At 40.0% G+C, this 21,706-nt stretch overlaps 1 protein-coding gene across 4 annotated transcripts; it reads left to right on the top strand.

The window, feature by feature from the left end:
* Positions 1-147: 147 nt before the first annotated feature.
* Positions 148-20,988, top strand: TXNDC9 (thioredoxin domain containing 9). Of its 4 annotated transcripts, none has more exons than XM_084900366.1 (5): positions 148-309; positions 3,988-4,195; positions 7,320-7,438; positions 16,155-16,409; positions 20,382-20,988. In XM_084900366.1, the coding sequence occupies exons 2-5, from the start codon at positions 4,007-4,009 to the stop codon at positions 20,500-20,502; spliced, it is 684 nt and encodes a 227-aa protein (XP_084756492.1). In that variant the 5' UTR covers positions 148-309; positions 3,988-4,006; the 3' UTR covers positions 20,503-20,988. The 4 variants fall into 4 exon arrangements, with proteins under 4 accessions (XP_084756492.1, XP_084756494.1, XP_084756493.1 ...); XM_084900368.1 differs by having other exon boundaries at positions 149-291; XM_084900367.1 differs by having other exon boundaries at positions 149-291; positions 3,985-4,195.
* Positions 20,989-21,706: the final 718 nt, after the last annotated feature.

Below are 21,706 nucleotides of genomic sequence, written 5' to 3'. Positions count from 1 at the left end.
AGCACTAAAAAACTACAACTCCCAGCATACTTTGCTCCCGCGCCCTCTGGGCTGTTTAAACCTCGGACCGGAAATGGGCCGCTGTATGGGCGGAGCACACACGTCAGCTCCAGCCTCTCGCCCGCCTTCCTCTGCCGTCACTTCCTCTAGCGTCGCAGGCTGTAAAGCGCAATCGCGCCTCAGTCCATCTAGAGGCGGAAGTGACGACTGCTTCGTAGCCGTCATCCGCTGCTGCGAGGCTGAAGTCGGGGTGGGTTGTTCTTCTGGAGCCGCTGGTCCGTCACTTCTCAGGTATCTCCGAGAGCTCAGGTGAGGCAGAGATGGTGTTAAACAAACGGGCAGCGCGGCCCAGTGCTGATGGACACACTGCGGCTCAGCATCCTCCCGGGCGGGGGAGGGGCGCGGCGCCGGTGCCGGTGTCCGTGCTGCGGTGACAGTTTTGGAGCCTGCGCCTTGGGAGGCGTTGAAGGCGGGGGCCTCCTGAACTCTGCCCTCCTCTGTTCCGGGGAGGCTCCGGGAGTGGCCAGAGACTTTGGGGAAGATACCTGGGGAAGGTACGTGGCGGAGGGCTCTTGGTGGTGTCGGTTGGTGTACGTAGGCGGATCAAGGAAGTGGTAAGGTAATATGAGAACAAGTCCTTTCCCACCGTTCCAGTTGAACTGAAAAATGGAATAATCAACTGCCTGTGGTTTAAAGAATAGAGAGTCATCAGGATTGCTAAACCATCTGACCTTACCCCTTTCGCTGCGGTAAATACCATCACCTGCCCCTCCCCCTCCCCAGCAGCCCTTGTTAGCCATTTCTGCTCCAAATTATCCCAGCATTAAATTCTGAATTCATCATAAAAGGGGGAAGGGCACTTAATAAGAATAGAGCCACAGTTGTTTAATTACTATAGGTAGGAGTTTTACAGACTCCAGGAAAATATAGGATGTGTTGCAAGAAAAACAGGGCTGTAAGAAGAAATACATTTTAAAAACAGACCAAGGACAGGACTCTTTGATTTGGTTGCTGTACCTGGACCCTGACCCCCTCCGGGAGTTCGCTTCAGGAATGCTGATCATTCTCCAGTCCCAATGAACAATTCGTAGCATCACAGAAGACTATCCGCCTTAGGTGGTTTGGCTCAGTGGATAAAGCGTTGGTCTTGGATTGAAAGGTTTGGGTTCGATTCTGGTCAAAGGCACATATCTTGGTTGCAGGTTCCCCGCCCTGGTTGGGGTTCAAGCAGGAGGCAACCAGTCAGTGGTCTCTTACACCGATGTTTCTCTCTGTCTCTCCCTCTCTCTTCCACTCTCTAAAAAATCAATGGAAAAAATATCCTCGGATGAGGATTAACTAAAAATAAATAAATAAAGCTTTAAAAAGAAAGAAAAGATGCCATCTTATTATCAGACCTTGAGCTCCTGAAGGCCTACCTGAAGACAAGACCCTCCCTTTCCCTGTTACACTTGCAGCTACACGTAGTTATCTTTTTCATCATCTATAATAATAAAAACATAATATGCTAACCACTTCTGTCTCAGCCCCCAGGGCTTCATCCGGAATGATGTCCAGAAGATTGTTCAATGAAGCCCTGGGGGCTGAGACAGAGGGGGTTAGGAGCAATCAGGCAGGCAAACGGAGTGGTTAGGGGTGATCAGGCAGGCAGGCAAATGGTTAGGAACCAGCAGTCCTAGATTTCGAGAGGAATGTCTGACTGCCAGTTTAGGCCTGATCCCACAGAGTCGGGCCTAAACTGGCAGTCAGACATCCTTGGAGGGGTCCAGGATTGCCAGAGAGTGCAGGCTGGGCTGAGGGACCCTCCTCACTCCTCCCTGCATGAATCTTGTGCACCTGGCCTCTAGTCCTAATATAACCAGCCCACTGGTGACGGGGGTCAGAGCAGAATTTCCAGGTGAGTGACTGTTCTCCCCAAACTGCCGGCATTATTGGAATAAAAGCTCGCTCATTATTCAACCCTGTCTCTGCTTAATTTGGCTCAAGTGGTGACAGGCAGCCTCTGACCCATTGTGTCGGTATCAATTCTATATGCCCCTGGCAACAGGTTCTGACAAGCAAGTCAGGGTTTGGTATTCAGTTTTCTGCCTCATCTAGCCCCTGTAAAATCACAATCTCCCTGACATTTTTCTTGGGAGGAGGGGAATGTAAAGTTCTTTTATTACATATAAAATACAGCTCCTTTAAAATTTTATAGCACTGAGGAACTAACAGTTGGTTCATTCAAAGTTAATTTTTCCCATTGAGTTTAGAGAGAGGGAAACATTGATGTGAGAGAGACATTGATTGGTTGCCCCCTGCATGTGCCCGAGCAGTGCCCAGGCCCGGGAGGAGCCCGCAACCAAAATGAACCCAGGACCCTTCGGTCCACAGGCCAGTGCTCTATCCACAGAGCCACACCGGGGCCAAAGTTAAATACTTTTTGAGCACCTCTTGTGCCCCTGACATTGCTAGCTCTAGAGATATAAAGAGGAACTGAATGTGCATTTCAACTGCTTTTTCTTTTGGAGAAGAAGGAATCAGAAGTGAAGTTTGCAGGAAGACTATCTTCAGTTCCACAGAAGCTGGTGGATGAGATCACAGTATATTCAGATTTTTTTGTTAATCCTCACCTAAGATACTTTTTCCAGTGAATTTTTGAGAGAGCGGGAGGAAGGGGAGAGGGAGGAAAGAGAGAGAAACATCGATTGGTTGCCTCCTGAATGGGGATCGAACCTGTAACACTGCAGTGCCCTTTACCAGGAATCAAACCCAAGACCTGTCAGTGCACAGGCTGAAGCTCTAACTATTCAGAAACACCGGCCAGGGCTCCTTCGGATTTTTAAAAGTGCTTCCTTAGTATTTGCAGATGTATGTAAGTAGTTGAGATGCAACAGCCTCCTGCTTTGATAGAAAACTTATAAATTATATTTCTGTAGTAATCCAGGTCTACATATAAAGATCTTCATCTGATTGTTGCTGGTGGAAAATAATACATTTCTTTTTAAAGAATTTTTTTTATCTTTTTTTTTTTTTTTTTTTTTTTTTAGAAAAACAGAATCATTCATTTGTTGTTTCACTTGTGTATGCGTTCGCTGGTTACTTCTTGTAAGTGCCCTGACAGGAGTTTGAACCTGCAACCTTTTCGTATGGGGCTGATACCCGAACCAATTGTCCGGGCCAGGGCAGGACAATTCTTTAAAACCAATGTAATTGATCGCTTCTCAGCCTTTTGGCTAAGATCAAGTGTAGTATCTGTTCTTATCAGTTTAAAACCAATGTAATTGAGATCTTCCTTTGTAATCTGAATTAGAATATGTTTACAAAAGCCTATCTTACACAGAAGAGTAATGGAAAAGTCAAAAATAGACTATTACATTGTTTTACATCAAAGCTAAGAACACTATGAGTGTCAATAAATCAATACCAATATCAATCTTGTGGCCTCATAGATTTTATTAGGTAATGGGAGAAAAGGAATGGAAACCTATGCTTAGGGAACACCAGGCATCATTCTTTACATAAGTTGTAATTGCCTTTCTGAGGAGTTAAAGAGATGGAAATCATGAGCAGAGACCATGAAAATGTGTCTTTGCTCAACTCTGCTCTGTGTTAAAGCAAGTTTGGTATCTCTGTGTATGTGTACAACCTTACAACAATTTGGTCATTTGTATTTTGCTTCTCTTTCTTTGGTAAAGAACAATGATTGTCAATATATATCACTAGCTCTAGTTCCAACTACTATAACTCCCCCCTACTCATTTTTCTCTGGTCTCATATAATGAGACAAAACCTAAATCAGGAGCACCTAAACTTCGCTCTAAATCGTTTTTGAGTGCTGTGACTATAATCTATTAAAAAGCCTAACTTCCTGAAGTGCTTGATTGTCAGTAGAACACTTTGTGAACTACGAAGTATGCACTTGCTGGAATTTTTTTAAAATAAGAAAGAAAACTTTACTTATTTGCACATTATTATTCCTAACTTTGCAAACCTTCTCCCCAGCAGCAAGGCTGAACTGTAAAGAATGGAAGCTCATACATCTGCTGACATGTTTTCAAAAGTCCTGGAAAATCAGTTGCTTCAGACCACTAAACTAGTGGAAGAACGTTTGGATGCTGAAATTCAGAAAATGGACCAGATGGACGAGGATGAACTGGAACTCCTCAAAGAAAAGAGACTTAAGGCCCTAAAGAAAGCTCAGCAGCAGAAACAAGTAACCTCCCTGCCCTGCTTTCTGAAATTACTTAACAGTGTGCGCCTAGCAAATGTACACATGTGCCAGTAGTTACATTACAGGTCCTCATTTTTAAGGTGTTTTTCTTTTTCTTTTCTTTTTTTACCTCAAATTGCCTATCACTATTAGAAATTTGGCTGGATAAAAATTAGCTTTAAAGGCACCTTCAAAATCAGCCTGCTCAGTGTATTAGTCTACAGCAGTGTTTCCCAAACTTCTCTCATGATGAGAATCACCTGGTGGAGTTGTTAAAACACAGATTCCTGAATCCCAACTAAGAAGTGCTAAACTAGAATTTTTGGGAACATATAGGCAAAATTGTATACTTAACTTAGTGCTCTGTCTTAGAGCACTTATACAATTTTACCTATATGTTCTCAGATATTCTAGTTTAGCATTTCTTAGTTGGGATTCAGGAATCTAGTTTAACAACTCCATCAGGTGATTCTCATCATGAGAGAAGTTTGGGAAACACTGGTCTACAGTCAAGTGAAACAAACGCACGCCAGGCTCGTTTTCTGAGCGGGTGTGTGTGGTTGCAGTGCGCTGGGAAGGGGCGGCAGCAGGCGGCAGTGGTTCCCTTTCGGCAGTGAAGCCAGCCTGTCAGGTTAGCGTGCTCAGAGCCAATGACATAGCGCTAAACTCATTGCTAATGCTCAACTAGGAAAAAGTTGTCACACAGGGTATTTTGGTAGAACTCTGTATCTACCTGATTTGCAGTGAGGAACATATTTAATGTCTTAAAATAAGTTGTCCAGCAGTAAACAATAGGCTGGTATTTATAATAAAAAAACAAAGCAGGCAGCCTTTAGACATTTTTTTTATTAATATGCAAATCAATTTAAAATGAATTTGTCATGGAGTAACTCGTGCCCCCTACTGGGGATCCACCCTGCAGCCCCCGCATGTGCGCTGACCAGGAGGAATTGAATCATGACCTGGTTCATAGGTCAACACTCAGCCACCGAGCCACGCCATCTGGGCTTCACTGCATTTTAATAGATCTTTCTGTTGTTGTTGTTGTTAGCAGGTTTTCTTAGGAGTTTTCTGAGGAAATAGGCAAGAAGCCTTAATGGTTTTTATAGCCATTCTTTTTGGAAGAGTGTAGATTGTATAGTAATGTTGATTTTTCTGATTCACGAAGATATTGGGGAAACCAATGTAAACAATGACATAAGTACTTAAGAGACCTGTGTTAGTCACTATTCCTCAGTCAGCCAAGCACCCCCTCCTGTGGCAGCTAGAGACGTAGGACGTAGGTAAAGAGCAGAAATAGGATGAGCCCACCAAAAATTTTGTTCATTATTTTCTATTTTAAGAAACAAAAATACTGTTTTAAGTGCACTGGTCATTGGCAAGTAAAGAAAGGAATCGTGAAATGTCACGTGTCACTTTAAGGAATTGTATTTGAGAGGTGGAACTGTTATAGGAGCTTTACCGAAGAAATGTCACGTAAGGCAAAGGTCTCTGGGCCTTGTGAGTGTCAGCTCCAGGGAAGCACTGTGACATGGATCCTGCGCCTGGGCTGCTGCAGCTTCAGTGCGGAGGCGGGAGGGAGAGGGCGTTCCTGCCGCCTGCTAGTGGGACTTCTGGAGGCTGCATTCGGACCTCTGCCAGTTTTAAAAGAGCATGTGTTCAGAGGACAACCGGAAGAGGAAGTCTAGATACTGTTTCATGTGAGAAGCGGTCAAAAGGAAATGGAGATTTCAGTGTAGAGAAGGGAGGACATGGGTGAGAGGTGCTATTTGAAGGGCCAAAGAAAAGATTAGAACTTTTCTTTCTAATCTCGGGTTCAAGCTGGGATCCACGGACTTAAGTTAGAGATATCGAGTACTTCAGTGTGAGAAACCTTCTAAAAATTAGTACTAGTGCATACACAAATGCTTCCCTAGGCACATGTGTCAGGCACTGTTTTACTTATCTTCATGTTGAGTGTTTTTATTTTCACAACTGCTCAGTGAGGTCAATGCTCCATGATCTCCACTTACACCTGAGGAGGTTGGGGCTCAGAAACGTTATTAGAATTCATAGCCTGATAAGCTGTAGAACAGTTTTTCAAGCGCAGGCCTTCTGCCTGCGAGCCCAGTTCCCTTTTTATTAAAACTAACGGCCTGGACAGGAAACGGGCTGCCCGTTGTCGGAGAAGCTTCTTGTCACAGGAAAGTCAGAGGCTGGAAGGCCTGCCAGGCGTGCTGATAAGGGTTGACATCTTGGTTTGGGAAGTTGGATTCCATGACTTGTGAGATCTTTGTTGTTTCCGGACACTGATAGACAATGCTTCCAGGACACTGCCCATTGGCCACCAGTACAGGGAGTTCCTGCCTCTCCCTGCTGGTCATGGACAGTAAGCAGGGCCCCTGAGCATCAGAGCTGCAGTAACACCCCCCCTTTTTTCTTTCCCTGCCCCCAAAGACTGGCTTTATCTCATGAGCATTATTTATGAAAGCTTTTTAGTAATTTGAATCAAATGCTTCTGATTTTAGTAGTTTGAATACAGAGAAATTAAATAGATTGCACATTCTAAGTCTCGTAAGTCTAAATTTTTATTTTTAAAGTTCTACTAAAACATATTCTAAGTTACCAAGACAGGTAATTGTCATAAATATGAGCCGGGCTGTGAAGATAGTACCCACACTACTTCTGCATGGACACTAGAAACCTAGGAAAGTAAGTCACTGAAAGGAATTCCTTTCTCTACAGCAGTGTTTCCCAAAGTGCGGTACGCGTACCCCCAGGGGTGCGGGAAGAGTTTGGTGGGGGTATGCACTGCACTGTGCTTAGCTGCGCCTAATTCTACTTCTCATGAGTACGAGGGGTACTCAGCGTTAGGAAAATTATAGAAGGGGTGCACATATGTCAAAAGTTTGGGGAACACTGCTCTACAGGATAAAATCAACTACATTACAAAGTACAGGGTGGGGCAAAAATAATTTATAGTTCCTATGTAAAATAATACACTAATTAAATACAAAAATAAACTGTCACACATTCACAAGTATAAACTTTTGCCTCACCTGTATTGTGCTGAATTGTCCACCCACTGTAAACTGGTACTAAAAGAAATAACTTCAAATGTGTAACATTTCCCTTTCCTTCAAATCAGGAATGGCTTTCAAAAGGACATGGGGAATACAGAGAAATCCCTAGTGAGAGAGACTTCTTTCAAGAAGTCAAGGAGAGTAAAAATGTGGTTTGCCATTTCTACAGAGACTCCACATTCAGGTAACGTTGTCTCTTCAGTGACTTTCTTAAACATGGAGAGATGTTTGAATAGGAATATACTGACAGAAATTAAGAACAATAAAAGGAACTACTTTCTAAGTTGTTTCTTTGTACTAGAAGTCTGTGCATTAAAGTTAAGCAATTGTTATTTTCAAGATTAAAAACCAGTTGCATATACAAGTATAAGTGAACATTATTGAAAGTCAAGAATATTTCTATATTAATGTCTGTTTTCTGAATTATATATTTACTAACTTTAAAAACACGTTAGAAATGTACACTTACATTTTTTATCAGTGCAACAAGAATTTTTCTACTTTTTTATTTTCCTTTTTCTTTTTATTGAATTTATTGGAGTGACACTGGTTAACAAAATTATACAGGTTTCAGGTGCATAATTCTACAGCATGTAGCCTGTACACTGTATTATGTTTACCATCCCAAATCAAGTCTCCGTCCAGCACCATTTATCCTCCTTTACCCTCCCCTACCTCCTTCCACCTCCCTCCACATTCCTCCTACCCCCTCCCCACCCCCCAGCAGTCACTACACTGTTACTCCTGTCCATGAGGGTTTTTTTCTCTTTTGGCTCAATACATCCACCCCACCCCATCCAGCCCTCTCCTCTCCCCCTACTCCCCCCACCCCCAGCTGTCAGCCTACTCTCTGTCTGTGAGTCTCTCACTATTTTGCTTGTTAGTTCCATTTTGTTCACTAGATTCCACATATGAGTAAAATCATATGGTATTTGTCTTTCTCTAACTCGCTTATTTCACTTAGCATAATGCTCTCCAGGTCCATCCATTTTGTTGCAAAGGGTAAGATTTCCTTTTTGGTGGCTTAGTAGTATTCCACTGTGTAAAGGTACCTACAGCTTTTTTATCCACTCATCTGTTAATGGACACTTGAGCTGCTTCTATGTCTTGGCTGTTGTAAATAATGCTGCCGTGTGAACATGGGGGTGCACATATTCTTTCGAATTAGTGTTTTGGGTTCCTTCAGATAAATTCCCAGAAATGGAATCATAAGGCATTCCTTTTTTTTTTTTTTTTTTTTTTTTTTAAGGTAGCTCCATACTGCTCTTCCACAGTGGCTGCACCAATCTGCATTCCCACCAGCAGCGCACGAACAAGGTTCCTTTTTCTCCACACCCTCCCCAACACTTGTTGTTTGTTGATTTATTGATGATAGCCATTCTAACAGGTGTGAGGTGACATTGTGGTTTTAGTTTACATTTCTCTGATGACTTGTGACATTGAGCATCTTTTCATATGTTTATTGCTCATCTATATGTCCTCTTTGGAGAACTGTCCATTTAGGTCCTTTGCTCATTTTTAAATTGGATTGTTTGGAGGGTTTTTGGTGTTGAGTTCTGTAAGTTCTTTATAAATTTGGATATTAACACCTTATCAGATAAATCTTCGGCAAATATGTTCTCCCATTCATTGGGTTGTCTTCATTTTGCTGATGGTCTCCTTTGCTGTGCAAAAATGTTTTAGTTTGGTTTGGATTCTAATATTTAAGTCTTTAATCCATTTTGAGCTTATTCTTGTGTATGATGTAAGAAGGTGGTCTAGTTTCATTTTTTGTACATATCTGGCCAATATTCCCAACACCATTTATTGAATAAAATACCTTTGCCCCATTGCATGTTTTTGCCTCCTTTATCAAATATTAATTGACTATAAAGACATGGGTTTACTCCTGGGCTCTCTATTCTGTTCCATTGATCAGTGTGTCTGTTTTTATGCCAGTATCGTGCTGTTTTGATTACTATGGCCTTGTAGTATAGTTTGATATCAGGTGGGGTGATTCCTCCAACTTTGTTCTTCTTTCCCAAGATCACTGTTGCTGTTTGGAGCCTTTTTTGGGGTCCATGTGAATTTTTGGAATATTTGTTCTATTTCTGTGAAATAGCCATTGGTATCTTGATTGGAATTGGTGTTGAATCTATATTGCTTTAGATAATATGGACATTTTAATTACGTTAATTTTTCCTGTTCATTAACAGGGTATATGTTTCCACTTATTTGTCTCTTCGGTTTCTTCAGTATCTTACTATGTTCTGAGTATAGATCTTTTACATCCTTTATTACATGTAATTAGTTCTAGTAATTTTTGGTGGAATCTTTAGGGTTATTTATATACAGTGTCATGTCACTTGCAAATAATGACAGTTTTATTTTTTGCCTTTCCAGTTATTGATGTCTTCTATTCATTCTTCTCATCTGATTGCTGGGCTAGGACTTCCAGTACTTGTGTTGAGTAAGAGTGGTGAAAGCAGACATCCCAGTCATGTTCCTGATCTTAAAGGAAATGCTTTTAGTTTTTGCCAATTGAGTATGATGTTGGCTGTAGGTTTTTCATATATGGCCTTAATTCTGTTGAAGTATATTTCCTCTCTATTTTGCTGAGCTGTTTTGTTTTTATCATAAACTATAGGCCCAATGCACGAAATTCATGCAAGGGGCTCGGCCCTTGCAGCCTTGGCTTTGTCCAGAAGGTCGTCTGGAAGGTTGTCCGGCTGTCCAGTGTAATTAGCATATTACACTTTTATTACTATAGGTGGGTGCTGGATTTTATCAAATGCTTTTTCTGCACCTTTTGATATGATCATGTGGTTTTATCCTTCATTTTGTTTATATGGTATATCACATTAACTTTGTGTATATTATACCAACTTTGCATCCTGGAATAAATCTCACTTGATCATAGTATATAATCTTTTACACTGTATTGCTGGATCCAGTTTGCTTTAATTAAAAATTTTAGGTTTTATGTTCATGAGGTATATTAGCGTAAAATTTCTTTCTTTGTAGTGTCTTTATCTGGTTTTGTAATTTGAGCTTGGGAGTCTCCTCCTCTTGAATTTTTTGGAATAGTTTTGGAAATATAGGTGTTAGTTCTTTAAATGTTTGGTAAAATTCATCTGTGAAGCCAGCTGGTCTAGGACTCTTGTTTGTTGGGTATTTTTCTGTTTGTTTTCTTTTTGTTAATCCTCATTCCAGGATATTTTCTATTCATTGATTTTTAGAGAGAGTGGTAGGGAGCGAGAGAGAAACACCAGTGTGAGAGAGACACATCAATTGGTTGCCTCCTGCAGGTGCCCTAATCAGGAGCCTGGGATTGAGCCTGCAGCCATGATGCATGCCCTTGACCGGAATCAAACCTGAGATCCTTCAGTTTGTGGGCCGATGCTCTAAGCACTGAATCAAACTGGCGAGGCTGTTGGGTGTTTTTTGTTTGCTACTTCAGTTTTACTAGTTGTAATCTGTTTATTCAGATGGTCTTGGTTCTTCCTGATTCAGTTTTGGAAAACTGTATATTTCCAGGGATGCATCCATTTTACCCAGATTGCCCAATTTGTTCATAATATTTTCTTACAATTTTTTGTATTTCTTTGGTATATGTTGTTACTTTTCCTCTTTCATTTCTGATTTTATTTATTTGGATCCTCTCTTTTTCTGGATGAGTCTGATTTAAAGTTTGTTAATCGTATTTATCTTTTCAAAGAACCAGCCCTTTTATTGATCTTTTTATTATTTTTTTAGACTCTATTTCAATTATTTCCCCTCTGATCTTTATTATTACCCTTCATGCTACTCGCTTTGGATTTTCTTTTTTTTGTTCTTTTTCTAGTTCCTTTAAGTGTAAAGTTAGATTATTTATTTGAGATTTTTCTTTTCTTGAGATAGACCTGTCTTAGTTTCACCACCCAACAAGTTGCCTGTTAATTAACATCTTTCATAGATTGATTGCCTGAGACTTATTGACTAAAAATATAAAAATGAAGAAAATATTGAAATGGTGAAATACCTTCTAAGGCAGGTGTGGGGAACATCTGGTCCTCAGGCCACATAAGGCCTGAGAAATCATTTGGTCTGGCTCTGCCAAGGCATTAGGGGTGAGTTAATTAAATGTTTGACCAGATACAGCAGGCTGATTTTTAAGTTGGTAATTTTGTATGGCCCATGAGTAATGTCACAAATATCCCATGGCCCGCGGCAGATAAAGGGTCCCCACCCCTGCACTAAGGGGAAGTGAGAGAAGGTAAAGGGCTTCAGGGAAACCCTCTGCCGCTGTGGTAGCTGTCATCTCCCATTGGCATTCATCTTCCTTACGTCGCCAACCTCTGGTATGGATGACGAGTGCTATATTGACATCATATCAGTCTGTAAGATTGATTTCATATGCTGGCTTGTTTATGAGATGTTTTCACCTCTAGCTTGTTTTGTGATGGCAGAGTTTGCCTGTATGTGCACCATTGTGTTTTGGATTCCTAGTCCTAGACCAGCAATGGCTGACACACAGTAAATATATTTGATGGATATATACACAGTGTAGCACCAGGAACACTAATCTTAAAAAAAAAAAACTGAAAAATCAAAATTTGAATCATTTGTGTATGTATATATATATATCAAAGTTCCTAGCACATAATAGGCTGTACACTTTCATGTGTAAAATCCCGGAACACTCACAGTGGCCTTCTGAGGTAAGTAGGTACATGCTTCATGTGTGGAGAGACTAAGCGGCTCACTAATGTCATTCAGTTACTAAATGATAAGAGGTTTTAAGCCTAATGCCATTTTAACTACACCACGATTGCAGCTTCTGTATTTTTAAAAGATAGATTAATTGAAAAATTATACATAGTCTGTCTTAAAATAGGTTCCAGCCCTCGCCAGTGTGGCTCAATTGGTTGAGCATTGTCCCATGAGTCAAGAGGTCACCAGTTTGATTTCCATTCAGGGCACATACTTGGTTGTAGGCTCAATCCCCATCAGGGTGCATGCAGGAGGCAACCAATCACTGTTCCTCTCTTACTTCTTCTCCCTCCTCCCTCTCTCTAAAGTTAATAAAAATGAAAGTGTTTTTAAAATTTCCAGCTCTTCCAGGGATGGTGTCTTCAAGCATTCAGAGTGGCCCAGTGTTTAACATACCAACCGGGCTCTAACAATACAGCCTCTGACAAAACAGACTGCCCGAGCCCCTGGTGAGGGAACCGCTCCCCTGTGTACCCAGAAGGCTGGGGAGCAGCACAGTCCGCATGTGGCCCGTGGCTAGGCTGCTTGGTGGACTTGACGTTCTAGGGAGGCTGTCTAACGGGGCTGGTGGTGGGTCCACGTGTGCTAAATGTGTCCGTGACGGGATCAAACATGCTTGCCTTTTTGAGGAGCAGGAAATCGTTGTGAGCGTGTTGGAGGCACAAGCGCCGAGTCAAAAAGCTAAACAAGAAAAATGGAGCTTTTTTGAGTAATAAAAATAATTAAAAGGCAACAAATAAAATATGTTCCTTATTACTCAAATAAAACCATGGAGTTGATTTATATACAAATGTTCAAGAACATATTTCTCACATAATGGTTTCTTTATCCTTTATTTTGAACTTTATTCAAAAACCATTTACTAATTACTTCTCGCCCTAGCCACCTTGGTTCAGTGGATAGAGCATTGGCCTGAAGGGTCCCAAGTTCAATTCCAGTCTAGGGCACATGCAAGGATTGTGGGCTCATTCCCAGTAGGAGGCGTGCAGATGTTTCTCTCTTCCTCCCTTTCTCTCCCTCTTTAAAACCAATAAAAAGATTTTTTTAAAAATATATTTTATTGATTTTACACAGAGAGGAATTGAGAGGGACAGAGAGTTAGAAACGTTGATGAGAGAGAAACATCGACCAGCTGCCTCTTGCGCACCCCCCACTGGGGATGTGCCCGCAACCAAGGTACATGCCCTTGACCGGAATCGAACCTGGGACCTTTCAGTCCGCAGGCCGACGCTCTATCCACTGAGCCAAACCGGTCCCGGCTAAAACCAATAAAAAGATTTTTAAAAACAATAATAATAATTAGTTCTCTCCTACCATTTTCACTAAATTCACATTGCTGCACTGCAGGATGATATATGAAAAGATACATTCAGAAGAAAAGTGATGAGATATTAAATTTATCAGAAATTCCTTAAGCCAAACCTAATTCAGGAAAAGCTACAACCAAGGAGTACCCCAAAAGCCTAGTTAAAACAACTGTTTAAAAAAAATAAAAGCCCTCACTGCTTTGGCTCAGTGTATAGATCGTCACCCATCAGTCTGTGGATTGAAGGGTCCTGGGTTCGATTCCAGTTAAAAGCATATGCCCAGGTTGTGGGCTTGAACCCCAGTAGGGGGCGTGCAGGAGGCCGCCAATCAATGATTCTTTTTCATCATTGATGTTTCTCTCTCCCTCTCCTTTCCTCTCTGAAATCAATAAAAAATATATCTTAAAAAAAAAACAACAAAACTCTGAAGCATCTAGTGTCTTAGGCATCCAAAGCAGTGGTTCTCATCTGTATTGGGCATGAGCATCACCTGCGTGTTTCCCAGCCACACTCCCAGAGAATTTGATTAAAAGTGCGATGTAAAGAATACCAATGGAGAAAAGTTACTGCTCAAAAAGAATAGTACGCCGAAACCGGTTTGGCCCAGTGGATAGAGCATCAGCCTGCGGACTGAAGGGTCCCAGGTTTGATTCCGGTCAAGAGCATGTACATTGGCTGTGGGCACATCCCCGATGGGGGTGTGCAGGAGGCAGCTAGTCGATGTCTCTCTCATCGATGTTTCTAGCTCTCTATCCTTCTCCCTTCCTCTCTGTAAAAAAAATCAATAAAATACATTTTAAAAAATAAAGAATATTATAATAGTCTGTTTCAGAAACACTAGAGGATTGACCAATTTAAATACATTCTACTTTAAAGAAAATGTCACTTTTATTCTCTTTAGTAGAAGATGGCTTAATGAAAGTTACTTCTGATATTTTCATTTTCTAAAACCATAATGCCCATACTTACAGCCTTTACTTTAATGTGCTTCTCGCTGACAGAGGTGCACAGCTACAAGTGTTCCTTCTCGGGCACCGATCGGCCTTTCCTGGAGACTGGCACATATGGCACCAGATGCACATTTCTAATTCTGAGAGTCTCTCTGAGTCCATCAGGTTTAGATTTGTCACCCTTCAAGCTTCCCATATAAAATACTAGGAATCATGCATAAAAGAAATTACAATTTTTTGTTGTTATCACGAACATAACTTTGTGAAGCACTTACAATTTAAGGCATATGTTGAATGTTTTCTATAGATGTCACTAAAGCAAATCTGACTTCTTAGAATACTGCATTGTTTTTCTGCCTCGCATGATCAGGCAGCTGCTCTGAGGTGGAAGTAAGGGCACCTAACACAGCACCAGTTGGCTACCCAAGTCTGAGACTCAAACAGATAAACTGTAAAATTAGGTGTGCCTTACCTAACCTGTTAACCGGGGAGTTCCCTTTAATTACGCAACATAGAACGGGCGCATACTCTTTCACTAGGACGTGTCCGTACGTCGCACCTGGAGGATGTAATTTCATATTATTTTTTTTTTATTTATACTTAAATGAAAAGACTGAAATATATATTTTTTCTTTTATTTATATATAAAGCAGAAAGGAAAATACAAAATTACAAACAAATAGAAAAGAATACCAACAAAGAAATGGAAACATCGAATTAAAAAATTATAAATTTTACAAACAATTATAAAGATTACAAAAAATATATTTTTTATTTCGATACACAATAAAAAATATAAAAAAGTTAACAATTACAGAACAATAAACAAAAGCACACAAATAAAATAGAAATATTGAGTTTAAAAAATTATAGATGTAAAATTTCAAAACTCAACTTGTGTGTGATATATTTTAAAACAATTGTTGATATATAGTGCTACCTTACAATCCGGACACCAGTATGTAGATTCTTTCCTAACACCTTTTTTGTAGCAAACTTGGCATTTCCTGGATTTAGTTTTTCCTATTTCGCTTTTCATTTGTTCTGGAAAATGCCTTTCAACTAAGCGTGATGGTTATGTAGAGCTGCTTGTTGATGTCTTTGGGTGGGTTTTCACTATGTTGTCATCTACCAATTTCTCTACACTATCAAAAAGTGTAATCAATCCAAGTGACCTTTATCTTTTTTGTATATAATATATGCATTGAAGCAGCACATATCAATCGTGTAGGCCACCATAACTCCATCTCCCAAATCTACGCCGCCCATATTCTTGTTATAATCCAGGACAACATTCTGTTTTTCTTGCCTTCTTCCTCTCTTTTCAATCATTGTCTTTTCGTCATTATGAATAGAACTGAGCATCAATACGTCTTTTTTATCCTTCAATTTTAAAACCATAAGTTTGTCTTTGAATCTTACTATATATTCATTTTTCTGTATTTTTTTTTGTTTTTATTTCACTGGGGATTCCGACTCTGTTTATCCTCATTGTTCCAACAATGTCTGTATTGTTTTGACACACGAGTTCAGCCAAATGAATTGACCTATAGAAATTATCTAAGTAAATCCTATACCCTTTATTCAGTAAGTCATGTGTTAACTCCAAAACAATTCTTGTTGAACACGCCCACCACTCTCACTAGCGAAATTATACTGATTCCCTCCGTGTCTTAAATTCATGTCGAGACATGTATGAATGACTAATACCTTTGTTGTTCGGAAATATACGTCCCTCCTGTTTCAGGGCGCAACATATATTTCAAGGACGTATTCATATGTCCTACCCCTACCCGATATTGTTTACGTTTTCGTATTCATACATCCCGCTCGGTTAACAGGTTAATGACATTCCTCTTTAAAAAGAACTTTGTTGTTTTGGGTTTTGATTTTCTGAATTTGTTATTTACAGGTGTAAAATACTAGACAAACATTTAGCGATATTGTCCAAGAAACACCTGGAGACCAAATTTTTGAAGCTGAATGTGGAAAAAGCACCTTTCCTTTGCGAGAGACTGAAGATCAAAGTCATCCCCACACTAGCACTGGTGAAAGACGGGAAAACGCAAGATTACGTCACTGGGTTTACTGACCTGGGAAATACAGATGACTTCACCACCGAGACTTTAGAGTGGAGGCTTGGTTGCTCTGATATTATCAATTACAGGTACCTTTTAACAAAAGACTTATTTTAATTCACATTTTCAGTGATATTTTTAGAGGAGATTGTTTTATGTGAACGTTTATTTTATGGAATCAAGATCTTTTAGCTGACATGTAGAAAAACTTCCACAAAGGAAGAGCATATTTCTTAAAGTGTTCATTATTAGCATGACCTCACAGCAAAAATCAGTTGTGGATAAAGTTGAGTTTTGGAGTGCACCTAGCTATAAAAGTTCTCAGCCTAACAGATCCTATTGCATCTAATTCCATGTAATCTGGAAACTCAAAATGACACCAGGAATGAACTTTTCTCTGTTTTAAACCAGATTATTCAAATTGATAGTAACTTACTTTCAAACATTAGATTTACAGAATCTCATTTCCGTGCTTAGCTTAAATTGCTTTTTAGGGTAACAGTCTCACTTTGAAAACCATCTAAAATCCAACTTCCTGTTTTCATTCATCTCTTTGTCCATTTCTCCAGACAAATAATTTATCAAATTCCACAAATTATAGCATATCATCTTACCCTTCGTTCCTGTTCTTTTTTTATTAATCTTCACCAGAGGGTATTTTTCCCATTGCTTTTCAGAGAGAAAGTGGAAGGGAGGGAGAGAAGGAGGGAAGGAAGGAGGGGAAAAAAGAAAGGGGGTAAGGCTGGGATAAAATTGAGGTGATAGAGACACATCAACTGGTTGCTTCCCACATACGTCCCAACCAGAGGCAGAAAGCAAACACACAACCCAGGTCCATGCCCTTGACTAGAAATCAAACCTGTAACCTTCAGTAAGCAGGCCATTGTTCTAACCATTAAGAAACATCAGCCAGGGCTGCATGGATTCTTAGAAGGGAGGGAGAGGGGGCGGTAAGGGAAAGAGAGAGGGAGAAAAAGACACATCAGTTGGTTGCCTCCTGCACATGCCGCAAACCAGGACCAGAATCAAACCTGCAACCCAAGTATGTCCTCGAACCTATGACCCTATGGTGTGTAAGCTGATGCTCTAACAACTGAGCAACACCGTCCAGGGCCTCTATGCCTGTTCATTTTTGTTACTGTTCTTTTATTATTATTTTTATTTATTTTTTAATTTTTTAATTTCAGGGATCGGAAGGGAGAGGGGGAGAGAGGGAGGGAGGGAGAGAGAGGAGGGGAAAGAGAGAGAGGGAGAGGGAGAGAAAGAAACGTCAATGATGAAAAAGAATCATCAATCAGCTGCCTCCTGCATGCCCCCTACTGGGGATCAAGCCTGCACCTGTGCTCTGACCAGGAATCGAACATGACCTCCTGGTTCATAGGTTGATGCTCAACCACTGAGCCAAACCAGCTACTAAAGCCTGTTCTTGATTTGCAAGAATAGTTGGTTGTCATTCCACAGTCATTGTGCCTTTCAATAAATAGAAGTCCTCTCGCCTTTTCCTCTGAATCTTTCCTACACATGTCTAAATGATTCCTACATCGTAGAAGTTGATTTGGGAGTTTTAGGTATTATTTTCTTGATACCAAATAAAATATTAATGTTTTTAAAAATTACTTATTTTGAAATGATTTCAAACTTCAATTTGGGAATAATACAAATGATGCTACTATTCCCTTCACTCATGTTCCCTATTTTATTTATTTTATTTTTTTAATATATTTTATTGATTTTTTACAGAGAAGAAAGGAGAGGGATAGAGAGTTAGAAACATCGATGAGAGAGAATCATCGATCAGCTGCCTCTTGCACACCTCCTACTGGGGATGTGCCCGCAACCCAAGTACATGCCCTTGACTGGAATCGAACCCGGGACCTTTTAGTCCGCAGGCTGACGCTCTATCCACTGAGCCAAATCGGTTTCGGCTCATGTTCCCTATTTTAAACACTTTATATTTGCTTTATCTTAAATTTATATATATTTTTTCAGAATCATTTGAGTAGAAATAGTAGGTATATTTTCCCTTTACATACTTTTTGTGTATATTTTCTACGAACAATGACATTTTCTTATGTAATGACAGTACAGTTATTAAAACAGGAGCTTGAGGTAATTTATAGACCTTATTCAAATTCCAATAATGCCCTACATATAAGAAAATGCACTGCTTGGAGTTAATGTGTTTTTAGTTTTCATTAACATGTAACAACCTGTTACCCTTCATTTGCTTTTCAGTTCTGAGGTGTTTTGGAAGGGTACAAGCTATTTATTTTACAGAGCAATCCCCAACGGGTTTGTCTAATGTTTCAAGTTTAGATTCAGATTATGCATTTTTTCACAGGTATATCATAGAAGTGATGTGTTCTTCCTTCTTAGTGCACCATATCAGGAGGCATGTGATGGTTTGCCTCATTTCTGGTGAGAATAACTGAGCACTGGTTAACCAGTTGTCTACCAGATCAAATGGTGATTTAAGGAAGAACTTTTCCATATCTCACGTTAATTTTTACTTGTTTACTTCTATTAGAATGGGTTGTAGATTATTTTATTCAATGGGTCATATTCTTTTGCTGTTATTTGAAGTTCAGATTGCCCCAGGTTAGAGCAGTGAGAGCTCCTTTCATACTGGCATCTATATCCTTTGGTCATGTCCCCATAGTGTTTGAGCACTTGCTTTCTGGTACAAATAAGATGTTTTAGGGGCACTCATGTACTCTCCCTAGAATTGGCTATTTCTCCAAGGAGCCATGGTTCCTTTCAGTGGCAAGTGATATTTCAAAGCCAAGATCTAGCCTTGGCCCAGTGGCTCAGTTCGTTGGAGCATCATCCCAAAGGTTGCAGGTTCGATTCCTATTCAGAGTACATACCTAGGTTCCTGGTTCAATCTAAGGTTAGGGCACCAATAAAAACACATCCTTGGGTGAGAATTACGCTAAGCGAAATAAGCCAGTCAGAGAAAGATAAATATCACATGATCTCACTCATTTGTGGGATATAATGAACAACATAAACCAGTGAACAAAAATACAATAGATCCAGAGTGAAAACCAGTTTGGCTCAGTGGATAGAGCGTCGACTGAAAGGTCCTGCGTTTGATTCCGGTGAAGGGCATGTTCCTTGGTTGCGGGCACATTCCCAGTAGGGGGCGTGCAGGAGGCAGCTGATTGATGTTTCTGTCCCATCGATGTTTCTAACTATCTCGCTTCCTCTCCGTAAAAAATCAATAAAATATATATTTTTTTAAAAATAGATCCAGAGACAGAAGCATTGAACAGACTGTCAAACCTCAGAGGGAAGGGAGGGGGGTTGGAGGGGAGGGGGGGAGTAAAAGATCAACCAAAGGACTTGTATGCATGCATATGAGCATGACCGATGGACACAGACAATAGGGGGAGGCGGGGGGAGAGGGAGGTCAATGAGGGGCGGGGGGAGAGACATGTAAAAGTTTCAACAGTAAAGAACTTTAAACAAGATCTAGGTGCTAGGTAACTCCCCAATATTTTTGAAAAAAGAAATGGTCATATTTCATTTCTCAAGCATCTTTCTCAAGCATCATTGAAAAAGAGTTTCAAACCAATCCGGTTTGAATATTATAAGTTATGATATAATATGAAGTTATAATAACTTCCATGAGTTTTGGTGATGTCTTTAGAAATCTAAACATTAAATGTTGTTAAACAGAATCGAACCTGTCATAACAGGCTGTCAAAATACAGCAGCATTTTTTTTGTGTCCTTTGTACTGTGAAAGGTTCAGCATATCCAAAACAGATGATAAAAAACCTTTGGTTTTCTTCTTTGCTTTTCAGTCAGAAATTCTGTTGGCATCCTGTGAAATGTTAATGATAAAAGAGAAAATAATACATTGATCTTAAACATTTAGTAGTACAAAGTAAAGTTTACCACTATTAACCAACATTATGGATAAATATACCTCTTTCTTGACACTAGCTTTTTAAAGAAAAATTTACACTCTTTCATATGTTATAATGAGAGAAAAAATATCTTTTTCTGTACTGAATCATAAAGAATAAGTGATTTTCATATTTGCTTTATTTTCAGTGGAAATTTAATGGAGCCACCATTTCAGAGCCAAAAGAAAATTGGAACAAACTTCACAAAGCTGGAAAAAAAAACTATCCGAGGAAAGAAATATGATTCGGACTCTGATGATGATGATTAGGGAGCAGTTATAATTCTTTGTAAATTGTCTTTCTTTTTCTGCTTATTTTAGAATTAGATGTGTTTTCTAAGTTTTTTTTGTTGGTTTTGATACATTGGTCTTCTAATGGTCATATTCTAGTTTTATACAGTTGCATCACATTGAAAGACATCTTTAATATTCTCTGTGTGGAGCTCACGTTTAAATTGAGGGAAACTGCTGAGTTCTTAAATTATCTGGGTGGGATCTGAATTCTCTATTTTTGCAATTGTTTTTATCACAATATGATTTTCACGCCTTTATACCATTCACAGTTGTGTTTTTAATTCACTGGATTGGAAACAATTCAAGGAACTATTTCAGGACTAATTCACATGCATTATTTACTTTATACAACAGGTCAAGTAACAGTTACTGGTGTAACAGACTGCACTTGTAAATGAATGATAAACACTTCATGTCTGGAATATGTTTGCATAACTATTAAAAAACTGCTTATTTATTCTGTGTGCTGCATGTCGATGTTGAATCAACTGATGGAAGAGGAGAAATTTTTCAGATTGTGAGCATATTGCCATATTTCAAGGGTCCTGAATGCTTTATTTTAAGGCATGCATTTAAAAAAATCAGGAAGTGTTTTTAGGATGGCAGCATGAGGAGATCTACAGACTCATTGAAACAACCATAACTTGTAAACACTATATTTTTAAAAATTAAAGTCTCTGAAATTGTCATAAGTGCATAAAGCAAACAAAAATAATTATTCAAGAAACTCTTACTAACTCTTGGTAAAGAAAGGTGAGTCTCTGCTGTTTGAGCCATGACCCCATACCCTTCCCCCCAGCTCCCAATCTCAGCCCACGGCTTCTCCCTAAGAGGAGCAGACTGCCCCATTTCTCTTCTACCCGGGCCCCACTTGGGGCCCAGATCAACCTTGGGAATGGCAGCCCAAGCGGACTGTTTCCTAATCACTGTTGCCCAGCTCACTCAAACCCATTGAGATTAACAACTGGCTTACTCTTAAACTGGGACAGCAGTGACTAGGGTGGAGGTTTCATGCAGGAGAGGCAAGCAGACACCAGGGGCCCCCACTTACTGCTCTGCTTGTAAGACCACAGGTGTCGCTCCCAGAAAACGGGTACTCTTCCACCCCAGCTGCGGGCGAGTGCACAGAGGCTTGCCCCAGTAATGAACGTGCAGCCAAGTAGCCCTAAGGTTGGAACGG

The sequence above is a fragment of the Pipistrellus hanaki genome (assembly GCF_964339955.1).
Source record: "Pipistrellus hanaki genome assembly, chromosome: 12".
Lineage (NCBI taxonomy): Eukaryota > Metazoa > Chordata > Mammalia > Chiroptera > Vespertilionidae > Pipistrellus > Pipistrellus hanaki.
The sequence above is the reverse complement of the archived record's forward strand: the minus strand, read 5'-3'. Positions and strand labels throughout refer to the sequence as shown.